This window comes from Xenopus laevis, chromosome 8S, assembly GCF_017654675.1.
Source record: "Xenopus laevis strain J_2021 chromosome 8S, Xenopus_laevis_v10.1, whole genome shotgun sequence".
Classification (NCBI taxonomy): Eukaryota; Metazoa; Chordata; class Amphibia; order Anura; family Pipidae; genus Xenopus; species Xenopus laevis.
The window spans coordinates 98,906,760-98,923,380 of record NC_054386.1 but is presented as its reverse complement, the minus strand read 5'-3'; the positions used below and the strand labels follow the sequence as shown (position 1 = coordinate 98,923,380).

General features: G+C 40.2%; 1 protein-coding gene across 1 annotated transcript; it reads left to right on the top strand.

The window, feature by feature from the left end:
- Positions 1–3,965: 3,965 nt before the first annotated feature.
- Positions 3,966–12,836, top strand: LOC108700607 (major histocompatibility complex class I-related gene protein). Its single transcript, XM_041574486.1, has 6 exons — positions 3,966–4,088; positions 5,227–5,499; positions 5,735–6,019; positions 8,908–9,180; positions 10,760–10,867; positions 12,455–12,836. Exons 1-6 carry the CDS (start codon positions 4,031–4,033, stop codon positions 12,457–12,459), a joined length of 1,002 nt encoding a protein of 333 aa, XP_041430420.1. The 5' UTR covers positions 3,966–4,030; the 3' UTR covers positions 12,460–12,836.
- Positions 12,837–16,621: the final 3,785 nt, after the last annotated feature.

Sequence of the window (16,621 nt, the reverse complement as noted above, 5' to 3'; positions counted from 1 at the left end):
CAGCGCAAAAAATTTGTTGGCAAAAATTTGCCCGCGTCCGTTTTTTTGGACATCAGCGCATTTACGCCGGCAAATGTGTGCCGGCGTAAAAAAGAAACAGATGCCAGCATCAAAAACGGAAGCCGGTGTCCACTTTGCGAATTTTTCGCAAATTATTCTGCGAAGAGAAACACCACAGATTCGCCCATCACTACTGGCCAGATTTGGGATGACTGACGAAGTTGGCCAACTTAAATATATTGCAATATATGGACAAACAATCCCTGTTTTGTTTAAATTGGAAGGCATTTTTTAATAGCTGTATGCACATGTCTCAATGTCTTAAATAAATTGATAATCGGTTGAGTGCAGAGGACTCTTGTATTTGTTTGTTTATATGCAGTGTTCCCCCTGCATTCGGATCTTACTTGTATCACCATAAAGATGGGCCTATAAAGAAAAATTGTGTCTGGACCTGTGCTCCCCTGCAGTTGAATGGATTGAACCGGAATGCAGGGAAAACACAGCCTTAAACTCTAGTACAGGGATCCCCAACTTTTTGAACCCGTGGGCAACATCGACAGGTTAAAGGAGTTTGGGAGCAACACAAGCATGAAAAATGTACTTGGGGTGCCAAATAAATGCTGTGATTGGCCATTTAGTAGCCTCTATGTGGATTGTCAACCTACTTTGAGACTCTTTTTGGCAGTACATCTGGTTTTTATACAACAAAAACTTGCCTCCAAGCCAGGAATTCAAAAATAAGCTCCTGCTTTGAGGCCACTGGGAGCAACATCCAAGGGGTTGGGGAGCAACATGTTACTCACGAGCTACTGGTTGGGGATCACTGGTCTAGGAAGAGTCCTAAAGCATTTGTCCACATGCTAAACAATGCTGAAGGGGTGGTTTACCTTTAACTTAACTTTTACTATGTTATAAAATTGCCCATTTTTGAATCTGGATTTATTATAAATTTTATAGTTTTTTAAATGATTCTTCTGCTGACTCTTTGCAGCCTTCAAAGCAAATACACTGGACGGCTAAAACGTTATTATTGATTTTATTACTCATCTTTCTATTCAGGCCTCTCCTATTCATATTCCAGCCTCTTATTCAAACCAATGCATGGTTGCTAGGGGAATTGGAACTCTTGCAACCAGATGACTGAAACTGCAAACTGGAGAGCTGCTGAATAAAAAGCAAAATAACTCAAAAACCACAAATAATAAAAAATGAAAACCAATTGCAAATTGTCTCAGAATATCCCTCTCTGCTTCATATTAAAAGTTCATTAAAAGGTAAACAACCCCTTTAAGGAAATTGGAGAATAAAAATTTGCATAGATCGGCAGTGGGGAGAAAGAATCAAGGGCAGACAATTTCCGGCACTAGTGGGCAACTGGGCATTCCCCAGCTGTCCCTATTAATTTGTATAGTGTTATTTGTATTGGCTGCCAATATGATTTATGTTGTGTAAATGAATGTGGATTGCTGGCACTTCTCTGTGATTATTTCTCCCTGCTACTGTTTATTCTGCAAAATCCTTTAAAGGGTTTGTTTACCTTAAATTAACTTTTTTTTAAGTATTTTAAAAGGGGTTGCTGACCACCTCCTTCAGCAACCAGCACTCAATGAATAAACTTTCATTGTTGTTCATATGTTTAGTAAAGTGTTCTCTTGCGGAAACTGTATAGTTTGCTTGACCGCAATAACCATTTTGTTACTATCTGCACATTTACTTACTCTATTGGTAAATAGAATCTCTTGGTATATGGACATTTGTAAATATGGTTCATGCCACTAACATTCTTGGTGATTTTCGGTCTCGTGGAGATCCCAAAATTGACAGAGAGTCAGTAAAATTTGGCATTTGCAGCTATTATTAATGTTGTTCTGTTATGTTTACTCGACTCAAATAGTTTTCATTGACTTGGCACGGTCCTGGTGAGCTGCATCAGACAGTACAGCATGTGTTGTATCCAGGATACAAATACAAAACCTTTCTTTTATATTAATTATTCTCTAAGGGTAATTACAGAGGAAGAGAAAGCCCTCCAATAGACCAGCTCCAAGCGGGCACCCCTAGGCCTAGCTCCCGCCCACACTCCCCCCGTACGCTGCGAGTGCACACGCACCTGCGCGTTAGTGCCGGCAAACGACAATATTGAATGGGGACGCACAGGTCCCCATAATGCGGCTTGGGCGGCATGCCGCCCTAGGCCCGGGCCTATGTGGCCTCGCCACAAATCCGGGCCTGACCAGCTCCCAACTTTGTGTCATTCAGATAAAAATTCCTACACACAACAAAGTAATAAGTGCATTATTAGAAATACAATTCACATAAATATAAAAAAGAGAATTACAATACAGATTAAGTGCTCAGTGTCAAGGAAACAAAAGGCTACCCCGTAGGGCTTACAGTCTAAATGGGAGGGTAACATACAGACAAAATTCAGAGGAATGTAACCTTAATATGCAAGTGAATCAATTCAATCATACACCATCAAATATAGTGAACTGTGCGTGTTTTTAGATAAGGAAAAAGTTTTTTTATAGAGTAGGTAAATACCCACACGCCAGATAGCGTTCTTTCTGGTGGTCGATTATACTCACAGACACGTGTTATGTTTCACTCTTCAACTGTATGGTTGTGCCCAGAAATCCTCCTTTGGACAATAAAGAGTAGTACGTGCAGAAACGTTTTATGACTCTTAAAAAATATATTGCACTTATAGGGGCCGATTCACTAAATTCGAGTGAAGGATTCGAAGTAAAAAAACTTTGAATTTCGAAGTATTTTTTGGGCTACTTCGAGCATCGAATGGGCTACTTCGACCTTCGACTACGACTACGACTTCGAATCGAAGGATTCGAACTAAAAATCGTTCGTCTATTCGACCATTCGATAGTCGAAGTACTGTCTCTTTAAATACAACTTCGACCCCCTAGTTCGGCAGCTAAAAGCTACCGAACTCAATGTTAGCCTATGGGGAAGGTCCCCATAGGCTTTCCTAAGTTTTTTTGATCGAAGGATATTCCTTCGATCGTTGGATTAAAATCCTTCGAATCGTTCGATTCGAAGGATTTAATCGTTCGATCGAAGGAATAATCCGAATCCGAATATTCGAAGTCGAAGGATTTAAATTCCTAGTCGAATGTCGAGGGTTAATTATTCGACTGCCGAATGTAAATCCTTCGACTTCGAATATCAAAGTCGAAGGATTTAGTGCTGATCCTACGATCGAACGATCGAAGGAAAAATCATTCGATAGAACGATTACATTTTTCGAATTGAACGATTCGAAGGATTTTAATCCATCGTTCGAAGGATTTTCCTTCGATCAGAAAATGCTTAGGAAGCCTATGGGGACCTTCCCCATAGGCTAACATTGACGTCGGTAGGTTTTAGGTGGCGAACTAGGTGGTCGAAGTATTTTTTAAAGAGACAGCCCTTCGACTAGCGAATGGTCGAATAGTCGAACGATTTTTAGTTTGAATCGTTCGGTTCAAAGTCGTAGTGGAAGGTCGAAGTAGCCCATTCGATGGTCGAAGTAGCCATATTCGACCATTCGAAATTGAAGTATTTTTTCTTCTATTCCTTCACTCGAGCTAAGTAAATGGGCCCCTAGGTTTTGGGACTGCTTTATCAAATTAAAGTTTTTACCTAATTAAATTATTCCTTCCTGTGAGGGTGATGGTGGAATGTTTAGCCTGGTAACAGCATGCCTTCATATCAAATAGAATTTGAAAAGACTATTTATTGTACCTTACAGTATATCCTTTACTATATATACTTTTAATGGGCTTTGCACTGTACAGCATTATTGGGTGTCATATAAATTGTATTATCCCAGTTACTGTAGATAACCTTTCTTTTTTCTGCCTGGCAACTCTGCCTAAGGTTCTTCTTATTGGACAGAACATTAAGCCCTGCCCAGTTAAACTGACAAAATAAACAGTACAAAAAATATTTGACACAAACATTGACATTTGTTGTGAGCAGAGTTGAAGTAAGAAAACATCTGAATTCTGCGTAAAGGATAAAGGGAACAATGAACTACATTGTGTTGCTGGTGTTCAGCCTCGGGGTCTCTGCAGTAGATTGTGCCGGTGAGAAACAATATCCTGAGCATTGTATTCTCTTTCTGCTTTTTTCTCTCTTATAGAGCCCACTTACATGTTACTGAATATTATGCTCATATGTTAAAGTTCTGTCTTGCATAAAAAAGGGCATTAACTCAAGGGATGAAACATAATTGTGTCTCTTTATAGGTCCCTGGTGAGGCCTCATCTGGAGTATGGGGGCAGTTTTGGACTCCAGTCCTTAAAGGAGAAGGAAAGCCCCAGGGCGCAAAACCCCTCCCCCCCTCCCCTGTGTTGCCCCCCTCCCTCCTCCCCCCTGGCCTACCTGTCCCCCTGGGCAAATGCCCCTAACTTGTTACTCACCCCTCTGCGCAGGTCCTGTCCACGGAGTTCACAGTCGCCATCTTCTCCCACGCACGTCTTCTTCCTGCTCTGACCGGCGTCTTCTGGCGCATGCGCAGTAGGAACAGGTACGGTACAGCTCTACTGCGCATGCGCCGAATGTCACGAAGTTTTCCGATTTCACTTCGTGACATTCAGCGCATGCGCAATAGAGCTGTACCGGTACCTGTTCCTACTGCGCATGCGCCAAAAGACGCCGGTCAGAGCAGGAAGAAGACACGCGTGGGAGAAGATGGCGACTGTGAACTCCGTGGACAGGACCTGCGCAGAGGGGTGAGTAACAAGTTAGGGGCATTTGCCCAGGGGGACAGGTAGGCCAGGGGGGAGGAGGGAGGGGGAGGGGGGGCAACACAGGGGAGGGGGGGAGGGGTTTTGCGCCCTGGGGCTTTCCTTCTCCTTTAAGAGGGATATAAATGAGCTGGAGAGAGTGCAGAGACTAAGTGCAACTAAACTGGTTAGAGGGAGGGAAGAGTTAAATTATGAGGGGAGACTGACAAGGTTGGGGTTGTTTTCTCTGGGGGAAAAAAGGCGCTTGTGAGGGGACATGATTAGACTTTACAAGTACATTAGAGGACATTATAGACAAATAGCAGGGGACCTTTTTACCCATAAAGAGAATCACGTACCAGAGGCCTCCCCTTCAGACTAGAAGAAAAGAAGTTTCATTTAAAGGAACAGAGTAGGGGGTTCATCACAGTTATTCTTGCTGTAAAGCAGATTAATGTAATCTTTTCTGTTCCCTTTGTGGTTTATTTTATTATAGGCCTTCATTCTCTACAGTACGACATAGAACTGGTATCATTCTATAATCATGATGTGCCACAATATTCAATCACTGCGTATATAGATGGGTTGAAGTATGGAAGATACGACAGTGACACACGCCGGGGTCAGGTCTTGCTACCATCAATGATTATTCCATCACTCAGTACCCATGCTAAGCACCTGCTAATGCAGATAAAATTTGCTCAGAGACAGGAGGCCATTGAAAAACATAAAATGGAATTTGTAATGGGGTTTTTAAACAAGACATTTGGTAAGTACAATGAAATGCAAATCTGATTAAATTCTGAGTTGACTATATGAGTATAAGATATACGTTTTCTACATTGTGGAACACCATAGCGAATGACGGCAAGAGCAGTTTTGTATGAGAAAGAAGGTGGCCACCACTGTTAAATATAAAACAGAAAAACAACAAAAAGAAACTCTGGAGTAGACACTTGACGAAACATACAACACAAGTCATACATAATTTCTTTGATCTGCAGGTAATAGAGACTTCCATGTCTACCAGAGGAGGTTTGCCTGCAAGCTGAATGAGGATGGTACCATTGGTGGATATGAGGAGATTGCATATAATGGCAAGGAGGTTATGGTACAGGATAAAGAGAGGGTGGTGTATGTTCCTGCAACACAAGAGGCTCTGATTATGACCCAGCAATGGAATCAGCACTATGATTATGCCAAGATAAATAAATTATACATGGAGAATGATTGTATCCAACACATGAAGATGTATCTCCCTTATGTATCAACTGACTTGGAGAGGAAAGGTCAGATCATATGCTTGTCTTAGGGCACTTATGAAACGTTCCAGTTTCACAGGATGACCAAAATGCTTCGATGCATGTTAAAGATTGCAGTTACAGTATTTTTATAAAACCATGAACTGTTCACCTAAATATTCCTCTGATTAGAAAAAAATGCCTGGCTGCTAGGTAGCCCAGTTGTGTAAAGCGCCCCTTGGGACTCTAATATGCACTTTTATGTCTTTGAAAAAACAGTAATTTTAAAGGAGATCCTTAGTTTTGTTCTTTAAGGAGAATTCAACCTGTGGGTAAAAAACCTGTACCCCCCCACCACAGGTAGACCTCCCTCCCCCCAGACTAACTACCCCCCGGGGAAATGCCCCATACTTTGTACTTACCCCTCGGCGCAGATTCTTCCAGCGGAGTTGCAGGCATCCATATTCTGGCTCCTCGGTAACTTGACTGAGAGATTAGCAATTTTCGTGTAATTCCGCGTATGCGCAGTTGTCGCAAACCGGCAAACTGCTCCAACTGCTCATGGGGCATTTCCCTGGGGGGTAGTTAGTCTGGGGGGAGGGAGGTCTACCTGTGGTGGGGGGGTACAGGTTTTTCCCCCCACAGGTTGAATTCTCCTTACAGAACAAAACTAAGGATCTCCTTTAAAATTACTGTTTTTTCAAAGACATAAAAGTGCATATTAGAGTCCCAAGGGGCGCTCTACACAACTAGGCTAAGTATGGGGCATTTCCCCGGGGGGGGGATAGTTAGCCTGGGGGAGGAGGGAGGGAGGTCTACCTGGGGTGGGGGTACAGGGTTTTTTCCCCTTCAGGTTGAATTCTCCTTACTAACCTTTTGATCCATGGGTAATATGGCCATTGTGGTCAAATGAAGTTGGAGGTTTTGATTTCTCTGCTGGCAGCATGCACACAACTATCTTCTGTTTCCATTAAAGGGGTAATTTACTTTTTAAGGAAATAGTTATAGAATGGCCAATTCTTAGCATTTTGCAAGCAACCCTGCCAGCCCTGACCACCAGCCTGTTATTGGAATTTGGTTTTGCCCGCTACAAGCCTCAGCCACTAGCAAGTATTTTGACTTTTCCTACAGTTTTGTACACTGTTTTTGTGAATTTTTTCAGGATATAAGTTCATACCTGTCACACAAAATGGCAGCCTAAGGCCAGGGAAGGCTACAGACAGAGGCAAAGCCAAGTAACAGGTCAAGGTCAATACCAGGAGATCACACAAGAATCATATACAAATAACTTAAAAACCATAGAACCTTTGTAATGAATGTTTATTGCAATGTTGGTCAGAATTATGTTTTCTTTTATTGGGCAAAAAAAATTGAGGGTTGACATCCCTTATAAAATCACTGTGATTTGTATCTGAACATGGCGAATCCTGCCTGAGTCTCATTGGTGGATCTTCCTGCATTAAGCTGTCCAATGCCCCTTGAGAGCTTCCAGCATCCTGTAGCTGATTATAATATGTTGGAGAATGCTTGGTATTTCCCAGCATTATTTGGATGTGCACAATTTAGTGAAATTCAAATCAGAAATCAATTAACAGTATTTACATGGATTGCAGAAAGAAATAAAAACAAACATAGAAGGAATAAATACACTACATGAAGATGGTAACCTGGGAAGAACTGAACCCAAGACAGTGCTGTGTCAGCATACTATCTGTCATTCATACTAGAATTTAATTATAATATACACTTTCCTTTTAAGCTCTAAATGTTAAATTGCTAAGAAATAAGGTGAAAACTCACAGCACATCACTGCACTTATTTTCCTAGCAAAAGATGGAATAATTAATTAGTGCAACATTGTGAGCTATCTAGGCATGGTATCTACTGTAGATTAAGACAGTTCTAGACAATGTGATTCTAAGCTGTAGTTTCCTCTGTTGGTCAGATGAGCATTGTGTCTTAACTCTCTCTGCTACATGAACAGATGTTGACCAAAAAAATTCCCACTTTTCATTGGCAAAAGATCATTATGCCTATAATTGAACCATTATACACCTGAGCCACATTGGTATTTTTACCATAGCGGCCAAGTAGACTCAAATCTAGAGCAGCAGCCTTAAAGGAGAATTCAACCATTTTCAAAAAAACCCTACCCTCCATCCACGTAGACCTCCCCTCCCTCCAGCATAGCTGCCCCCCGGGGAAATGCCCCAAACTTTATTCTTACCCCTTGACCCAGATTCAGGCATCGGAGTTCCACGCAGTCATTTGGAGGGAAGGGGGGTCTAAGTGAGGTGGGGGGAAGGGTTTTTGTTTTTAAAACGGTTGAATTCTACTTTAAAAGAGGAAGCAAGTAATATTGTAACTTTTATTGCTTACTAGTTTAACAATTTATTATTACATTACCGTATATACTCGAGTTTAAGCCGAGTTTTTCAGCCCCCAAAATATGCTGAAAAACTCTACCTCGGCTTATACTCGGGTCATGCGCAAAAACGTCGCCGGCTTCCAAGAATGGTCGCCGGCATCCAAAAACGAGACACCGGCACCTCCAATGGGAGCAGAAACCCTCAATTTTTTGATTGAAACTTACCAGAAGCTGCTGCATTTCTCACCCTAGGCTTATACTCGAGTCAATAAGCTTTCCCAGTTTTTAGAGGTAAAATTAGGTACCTCGGCTTATACTCGGGACGGCTTATACTCGAGCATATACGGTATCTTATAAATTGCATGATTTAGGGCTAGATGGACCCACAGTATATGGTGCTAGAATCAGTTGTAAAAAAAAGTTGCTATATGCTATTTCCCAGGGCCATGAGTCATAATTACCCATAATGCTCTAGTGGCATTAGATGTTCCCCCTATCATTTTATTGAATTGTATATGAGTTTATTTCACTTAGCTTATAACTATAACATCTCTCAACCTTTTGTCAGTTCTCCCTAAAGTGAAGATTTCCAGCTTAGAATTAGACAGGGGTAAAAAACTGCACTGCTGGGTGTATGGGTTCTACCCCCGAGATGTGGAAGTGAAGTGGATAAAAAATGGGAGAGATGAGATTTACTCAGAGGAATCAGCAGAGATCCTGCCAAACCCTGATGGCACCTATCAGATCAGAGTCAGTGTGGAGGTAACACCAGAGGAGGGCGCCACTTACTCCTGCCATGTGGATCACAGCAGTTTGGAGAAGATATTGGTTTTTCCCTTTGGTGAGTGTCTAGTCAAAAACAAGAGCATTATATATACGTATTATATAAAATGTTGTGGTTTATTTAATTAGTAACAGGAAATAGGAGCAGAATATCTTCTCTAGGTTGAAGAGCAAAAACTTTTATTGACAATATTTCGAGCCTCTATTGGCTCTGAGGCTCAAAACATTGCTACTCTTTGCTTGTGTCAATAAAAGAATTTTACCTTCAATGGGGTGCTTCCCAACCCTTATATTTTTAGATGATATCATTAGTAATACATTCTATTTGACACATATACATTCATATGTAAAACTAACATAGATCTTGAGATTATTATAATCTTGGCCTTTTTTCATCATCGTTCGGCCGAATCCAAGCACCTGGCCAAATCTAAATCCTTAAAATCATGTGACTTTTTGTCACTCGAACAAAGAAATTGCGTTTATTCCTACACATTGTATCAATGGTTTTTAAAAACCCTTTCTTGTCCTAATTTTCATATGCAAATAAGGGTTCAGTATGGGTATTTGCCCATATCCTTCCTGAAAGACTCAGATAGATTCGGCCAAATCGAAAAGTAATGAATTCAGTGCATGCCTAGTTTATATTCTCCATCCCTCTAACCAGTTTAGTTGCACTTAGTCTCTGCACTCTCTCCAGCTCATTTATATCCCTCTTAAGGACTGGAGTCCAAAACTGCCCCCATACTCCAGATGAGGCCTCACCAGGGACCTATAAAGAGACACAATTATGTTTCATCCCTTGAGTTAATGCCCTTTTTATGCAAGACAGAACTTTATTTGCTTTAGTAGGCACCAAGTGACCTACAATTACACAGCTTGTTATCCACAGAAATCCTCAAATACTTTCAAATTAAAGGAAAAGTAACACAAAAAAATTTAAGTAAAAAAAATCAATTATAAATTGAAGGATTACACATGACCCCATAAAGTCAGCACACTCTTCACTGCTCACAGCTCTTACACAGCCACAACAGTTGACTTCTGGGTTTTACTTACTTGCTCGGGCTAGGAGGAGAAGTTGAGCATTGCATATTGGATCCTGCACAGTGAATGTTGCCCTTTTGCCTTTCTGAATAGACCGGAAGCATAGTCTTAGTAAGTTATTTTTAATAAAGAATTTAAGATAGTAAAGTTTGTGCAGGGCAGAGCAAGTATTAGTGCAAGGTAGAATACATTTTTTACATAGAGTATACCTCAAACATACTACCATTTATTGTATAGAAAACTATAAGAAAATCGAAATAAACGAAGCATATAAGAAGACATATGTACAGAAGGTTATTGATCTCCGACTAAACTGAACTATGGATGATGTTTTGCCATTTCCACGGTGGTACTTTATATTCATCTATTGCAACTGAAATATCTAACAATCTTTGAAGTGATTAAAATGATAATCAACCTGCAGCAAATTACAGTGTTAAAACTCTTGGAGGGCTCTTCTAACCTGTAAGAGCTGATTTAGACTGAATCTTACTTTTACAGAATTCCTCTTCTGTTCAGCTTTTATACTTGTTTATCCTTTTTACTACATTTCTATATTTATCTTCTTTTTCCCAAACCCAAAAAAACAGAATCGAAATATAGACGCATGATACATATCACAATCCCCATCACGGCTGTTTTCTTCGTCGCTCTTCTTGCTTTGGGAATGTTGACAATTAGAACGAGAAGGAATAATGGTTTGTATTGTCATTTTCTATCATTGTTCATTTAGATCATAATGTAATGTAAAATGTACTGAGGCTGTATTTTGTAGTGTATAATAATGAAGTGTTACAGTTATTGGTATTAACCAATGTGTTCAATTTGTGAAATAATGATTGGACAAATATGTTTAAACAGTGGGACAAGGGTCACCAAAGATATCTCATTAGTTGATCTTAGCTTATTTAATACATTAAATGGATATATATCTTTCCATAAAACAAAGAGAAGTTGTGAGCAGGGGCGTAACTATAGAGGAAGCAGACCCTGCGGCTGCAGGGGGGGCCCAGGAGGTATAGGGGCCCCATGAGGCCCTAATTCATATACAATTTCAATAAATATTGGAGAAACAAGTCAACCTCTAAACATTTTGGGGGCCTGAAAAATAATTTGCTGTGGGGCCCAGTAATATCTCATTACGCCACTGGTTGTGACAACTCTGTCTAGCCTATGCTGTATCATTGATCATCTGCTTTTTACAATGTCCCAGCAGTCAATGCTTTATTTTGAAAGCAGGCAAAACTCCTGATAGGCTGGGCTATTTTTGACATCTGTCCTTAGCCTAACAGAACTTTTGCCCACTTCTCCAAGCCTGATGCCAAATTCTGAGGCATCTGGAAGAGGAGCAGCTGACTTATCAGTAATGGGGGTATGTGGTCGAAGCAATGGGGCTATGTGTAGCAGTAAATTTAAATAACTTAATTTAAGTCATAGTAACTGGTAAGGCCTCATCTAAAATATGCAATGTAGTTTTGGTCTCCAGTGCTAAACCTTTAAAATAAGTGAATGTAAAACTGATGAGGGGGCTATTCTAAGCACTTTTGTAATGTACATTCATTATTTATTTATTTTTCATTCCAAGATATTAAGGGATACATGTACTGTTAATATGAATGAATTTTGTTACAACAGCGCCACCTGCTGGTCAGTTTCCCACCAGTCTGACCACCAAGTAGTCAAGGAAGTTGTCAGGAGAAAGAAAGAGGCTGATGTTCTTCTGCTTAGGAAAGATTTGAGAAAGGTTTCTAATTTTATTCCTAAGCAGAAGAACATCAGAGCGGCCTCTTTCTTTCTCCTGACAACTTCCTTGACTACTTGGTGGTCAGACTGGTGGGAAACTGACCAGCAGGTGGCGCTGTTGTAACAAAATTCATTCATATTAACAGCTCATGTATTCCTTAATATCTTGGAATCAAAAAATATAAATTTACATTACAAATAGCATCCTCATCAATTTTACATTCACTTATTTTAAAGGTTTACTTATCCTTTAAAAGGGATATTATTGGAGATGGGTGGTTCTACGAATGCTCATTAAAGTCCAGATAGGGGAATTGGGTAGAGGCTCTGGCCTAGCCACTCGCCAGTGAAATAGTCAAAAATAAATGGAAAGCCAATACCTTGTCTGCTACAAACGGGTCTGCCTAAACATCCTAACTGACAGCTTTATAACACCATTATCTTCTTAAATGGCTCTAAAGTTTGGTTTACAGTTTTTTTTTGTCTTGTTTATGGGAATTTCTTTCATGGCTAATGAACATCAATGTTTTCTTTCCTTTTAGGATAAGAAAGCAGCCAACAAAAAGTTTACACTCAGAGGCGAGAAGTCATGAGCCTTCCAAATAACATGAAATATTGGAAATATATAAGAGCTGATTTATAAATGCTGATATAGTCTGCAGTGTGTGTGTGATAATAAATGAGATGAATTTATGGTACAGGTATCAGGAATGCTTGCGGCACAGTGTTTTCTTGAATTGTTTTGCCTCCATTAATTTTTCTTAGTTTGGCTGAAGTACAATGATTTACATTGTGCAAGAAACAGTTTCTTTCCTGCAAGAGCAAGAGCAGCACCACCAAGGACTGTTGATAAAATATGGGTCCACTTTATTTCTGTTTTTTATTTTTGTGTTTGTATATATTTGAAATATAGGTTTGTACATTTGTGTAGAAAAAATAAAACGTCTAATTTTTTTTTTATATGGTGATGTGAAAGATGCAAAGATGAATTTATATAGAGTGATGGTTTTAGTCTTGCATGAGTTGCACTGGCTGGACACATCAGGGGCTGCAACTGGTGATAGGCAGAAAAGGCACGTGCTTAGGGTGCAACGGTAGGGGGGGCACTAGGCATGCACCTCTTTTCTGCCTACCCCTACATTACCTATCAAACAATTGATAGGTAATGGGGGACTATGGGACTTACAATCTGTAGGGAGGGGATACTTGGTATAAAATGATGTGGCTATGGTGGAAGTACTGTATATTGACAGGTATACAGGGTTAGTAAGGAAGTGTAGCACCTATTTGGCTGTATTTAGTCAAATACCAACTAGTTTGATAGAGCATGGGCTACACACGTCCTCAAGGATGGGCTTTCGCAAAACTGGAAACACACGTGCTGATGTTGTTGAACTACAATCAACTATGTTGACTGGCAGCCTACAGAAAGCTCTATTTGACAATGCAACTGATTTTATGCAATCAAAAGTTTCCTCCAAGCCTGGAATTCCAAAAAGAGCTCCTGCTTTGAGGCCACTGAGAGCAACATCCATGGGGTTGGGGAGCAACATGTTACTCACGAGCTACTGGTTGGGGATCTCTGCCATAAGGTGTCTGTTTAGAATCAGTTGTAATATCACATTTAGTTAACTAAAGCTTCAATGAAAATGTCACCACTAGGGGGCAGATTCACTAACTTCGAGTGAAGGATTCGAATGAAAAAAATTCGAATTTCGAAGTATTTTTTGGGTACTTCGACCATCGAATTGGTTAAATTCGTTCGAATTCGAACGAAATCGAATGATTCGAAGTAAAAATCGTTCGACTATTCGACCATTCGATAGTCGAAGTACTTTCCCTTTAAAAAAACTTCGACCCCCTACTTCGGCAGATAAAACCTACCGAAGTCAATGTTAGCCTATGGGGAAGGTCCCCATAGGCTTGCTAACCTTTTTTTGATCGAAGGATTTTCCTTCGATCGTTGGATTAAAATCGTTCGAATCGTTCGATTCGAAGGATTTAATCATTCGATCGAACGAAAAATCCTTCGATCGATCGATCGCAGGATTAGCGCTAAATCCTTCGACTTCGATATTCGAAGTCGAAGGATTTCAATTCGAGGGTCGAATTTCGAAGTATTTTTAACTTCGAAATTCGACCCTTAGTGAATCTGCCCCTAGGTGTCACCAAGGATCAATGTTATTTGTGACATTTGGCTTCTATGGTAATGATAATGACTGGAGACTAGAATTGCCATGCCTGCAATTAGGCTGGAGATTTAGGAAAGCAGAATTACGTCACTCTGTGCTCTCAAACAAGTTCTGCCACATTAAATTAAATAAAAAGGATTTTGACAAAAGTGACAATTGGTTAAAATGTTTGATTGTCTAAAAAAAACTGACTGAACTGCTGGGAATCCTCCATTATTGGTTCTGTAAACACCACCAAATTATTCGGCAAATGTAAAATTAAACTTTTAAGAAGAAACATCCTAAGCAGTAAAAATACATTAATTTTTACAGAAAATATTGAAGTGATTCATATCTGCTTATTCATATTTAAAGACACTATTCCTTGATTTCATCTCTTCAGAAATCTCCCAGCACTAACTCAATCCTGATGCCTTGGGGACAATGCTTTAAACTCTATTGAAACACTTAGGGGCCGATTCACTAACTTCGAGTGAAGGATTCGAAGTAAAAAAACGTTGAATTTCCAAGTATTTTTTGGGCTACTTCGACCATCGAATGGGCTACTTCGACCTTCGACTATGACTTCAAATCGAAGGATTCGAAGTAAAAATCGTTCGACTATTCGACCATTCGATAGTCAAAGTACTGTCTCTTTAAAAAAAACTTCGACCCCCTAGTTCGCCATCTAAAAGCTACCGAACTCAATGTTAGCCTATGGGGAAGGTCCCCATAGGCTTGGCTAACTTTTTTTGATCGAAGGATATTCCTTCGATCGTTGGATTTAAATCCTTCGAATCGTTCGTTTCGAAGGATTTAATCGTTCGTTTCGAAGGATTTAATCGTTCGATCGAAGGAATAATCCTTCGATCGTACAATCGCACTATTTGCGCTAAATCCTTTCGACTTCGATATTCGAAGTCGAAGGATTTCAATTCCCAGTCGAATATTGAGGGTTAATTAACCCTCGATATTCGACCCTTAGTGAATCAGCCCCTTAGAGGCACATTTATCAAGAGTCGAATTTCTAATTCATGTGAAATTTTTTAAACTCCCTTAAATTTGAATGAATTTGAAATCTGAATTTAATAATAAAATCTTATTAATAAATCAAATTTATTAATAAAATCAAATTTTTAAAACACGGGGAAATTGAAACAACCCGAAAACTCGAATCGAATTTGAAAAAACTGGAATTTCAGGAAGGCTGCAAACATCTCCAAATTGATCCCTGGATCTCTCCTATTGACTTCTACAGTAATTCGGCAGGTTTTAGGTGGCGAATAGTCAAATTTGAATTCTTAGGCCATAGTATGATAAATCTCGAAAATCTTGATGCAAAGAATTTGAATATAAATATATTTTTGCATTCATTTATATTCTGTTTTTGTATTTACCCTTCTTTGTTCTATGATTCTATAGTTTTTGAGAAACCTTTCTCAAATCTTTCCTAAGCAGAAGAACATCAGAGCAGCCTCTTTCTTTCTCCTGACAACTTCCTTGACTACTTGCTGGTCAGACTGGTGGGAAACTGACCAGCAGGTGGCGCTGTTGTAACAATTCATTCATATTAACAGTACATGTATCCCTTAATATCTTGGAATGAAAAAAACCAAATAATGAATGTACATTGCAATAGTACTTAGAAAAGCACCATCATCAATTTGACATTCACTTATTTTAAGGGTTTACCTATCCTTTAAAAGTATTTAGTCCAAAATACAAGATAACATTTTATAGGATTATTTTAACACTTGCAGTCCCTCTGTGTGCAGTACTCTGCCTGCCCTACACTCCCTGTATATGCCATACTCTACCTGCTCTATGCTCCTTGTGTGTGCCATACTTGCCTGCCCTATGCTCCCTGTGTGTGCCATTTTCTGCCTGCCTTACTCTGCATGTGGGTACCATACTCTGCTTGCCTTACTTTGCCTGTTTGTGCCGTACTCTGACTGTGTGTGCCATACTCTGCCTACCCTGCCTACCCTATTCTGCCTGTGTGTGCCTTACTCTGCCTGTGTGTGCTGTACTCTGTCTCCCTACTCTGCCTGTATATGCCATAGTCTGCCTGCCTTACACTGCATGTGTGTGGCATACTCTGCTTGCCTTACTTTGCCTGTTTGTGCCATACTCACTCTGCCTGTGTGTGCTATACTCTGCCTACCCTACTCTGCCTGTGTCTGCCATACTCTGCTTACCTTTCTCTGCCTGTGTGTGCCATACTCTGTCTCCCTACACTGTGTGCCATATTCTGCCTATGCTACTATGCCTGTATATTCTATACTCTGCCTGCCCTATACTGCATGTGTGTACCATACTCTGCTTGCCCTACCCTGCCTGTGTGTACCATATTCTGTCTGCCCTACACTGCCTGTGTGTGCCATACTCTGCTTGCCTTACTTTGCCTGTGTGTGCCATACTCACTCTGCCTGTATGTGCGCCATACTCTGCCTACCTTACTCTGTCCATGTCTGCCATATTCTGCTTGCCGTATTCTTCCTGTGTGTGCCATACTGTCTTCCTACATTGTCTGTGTGT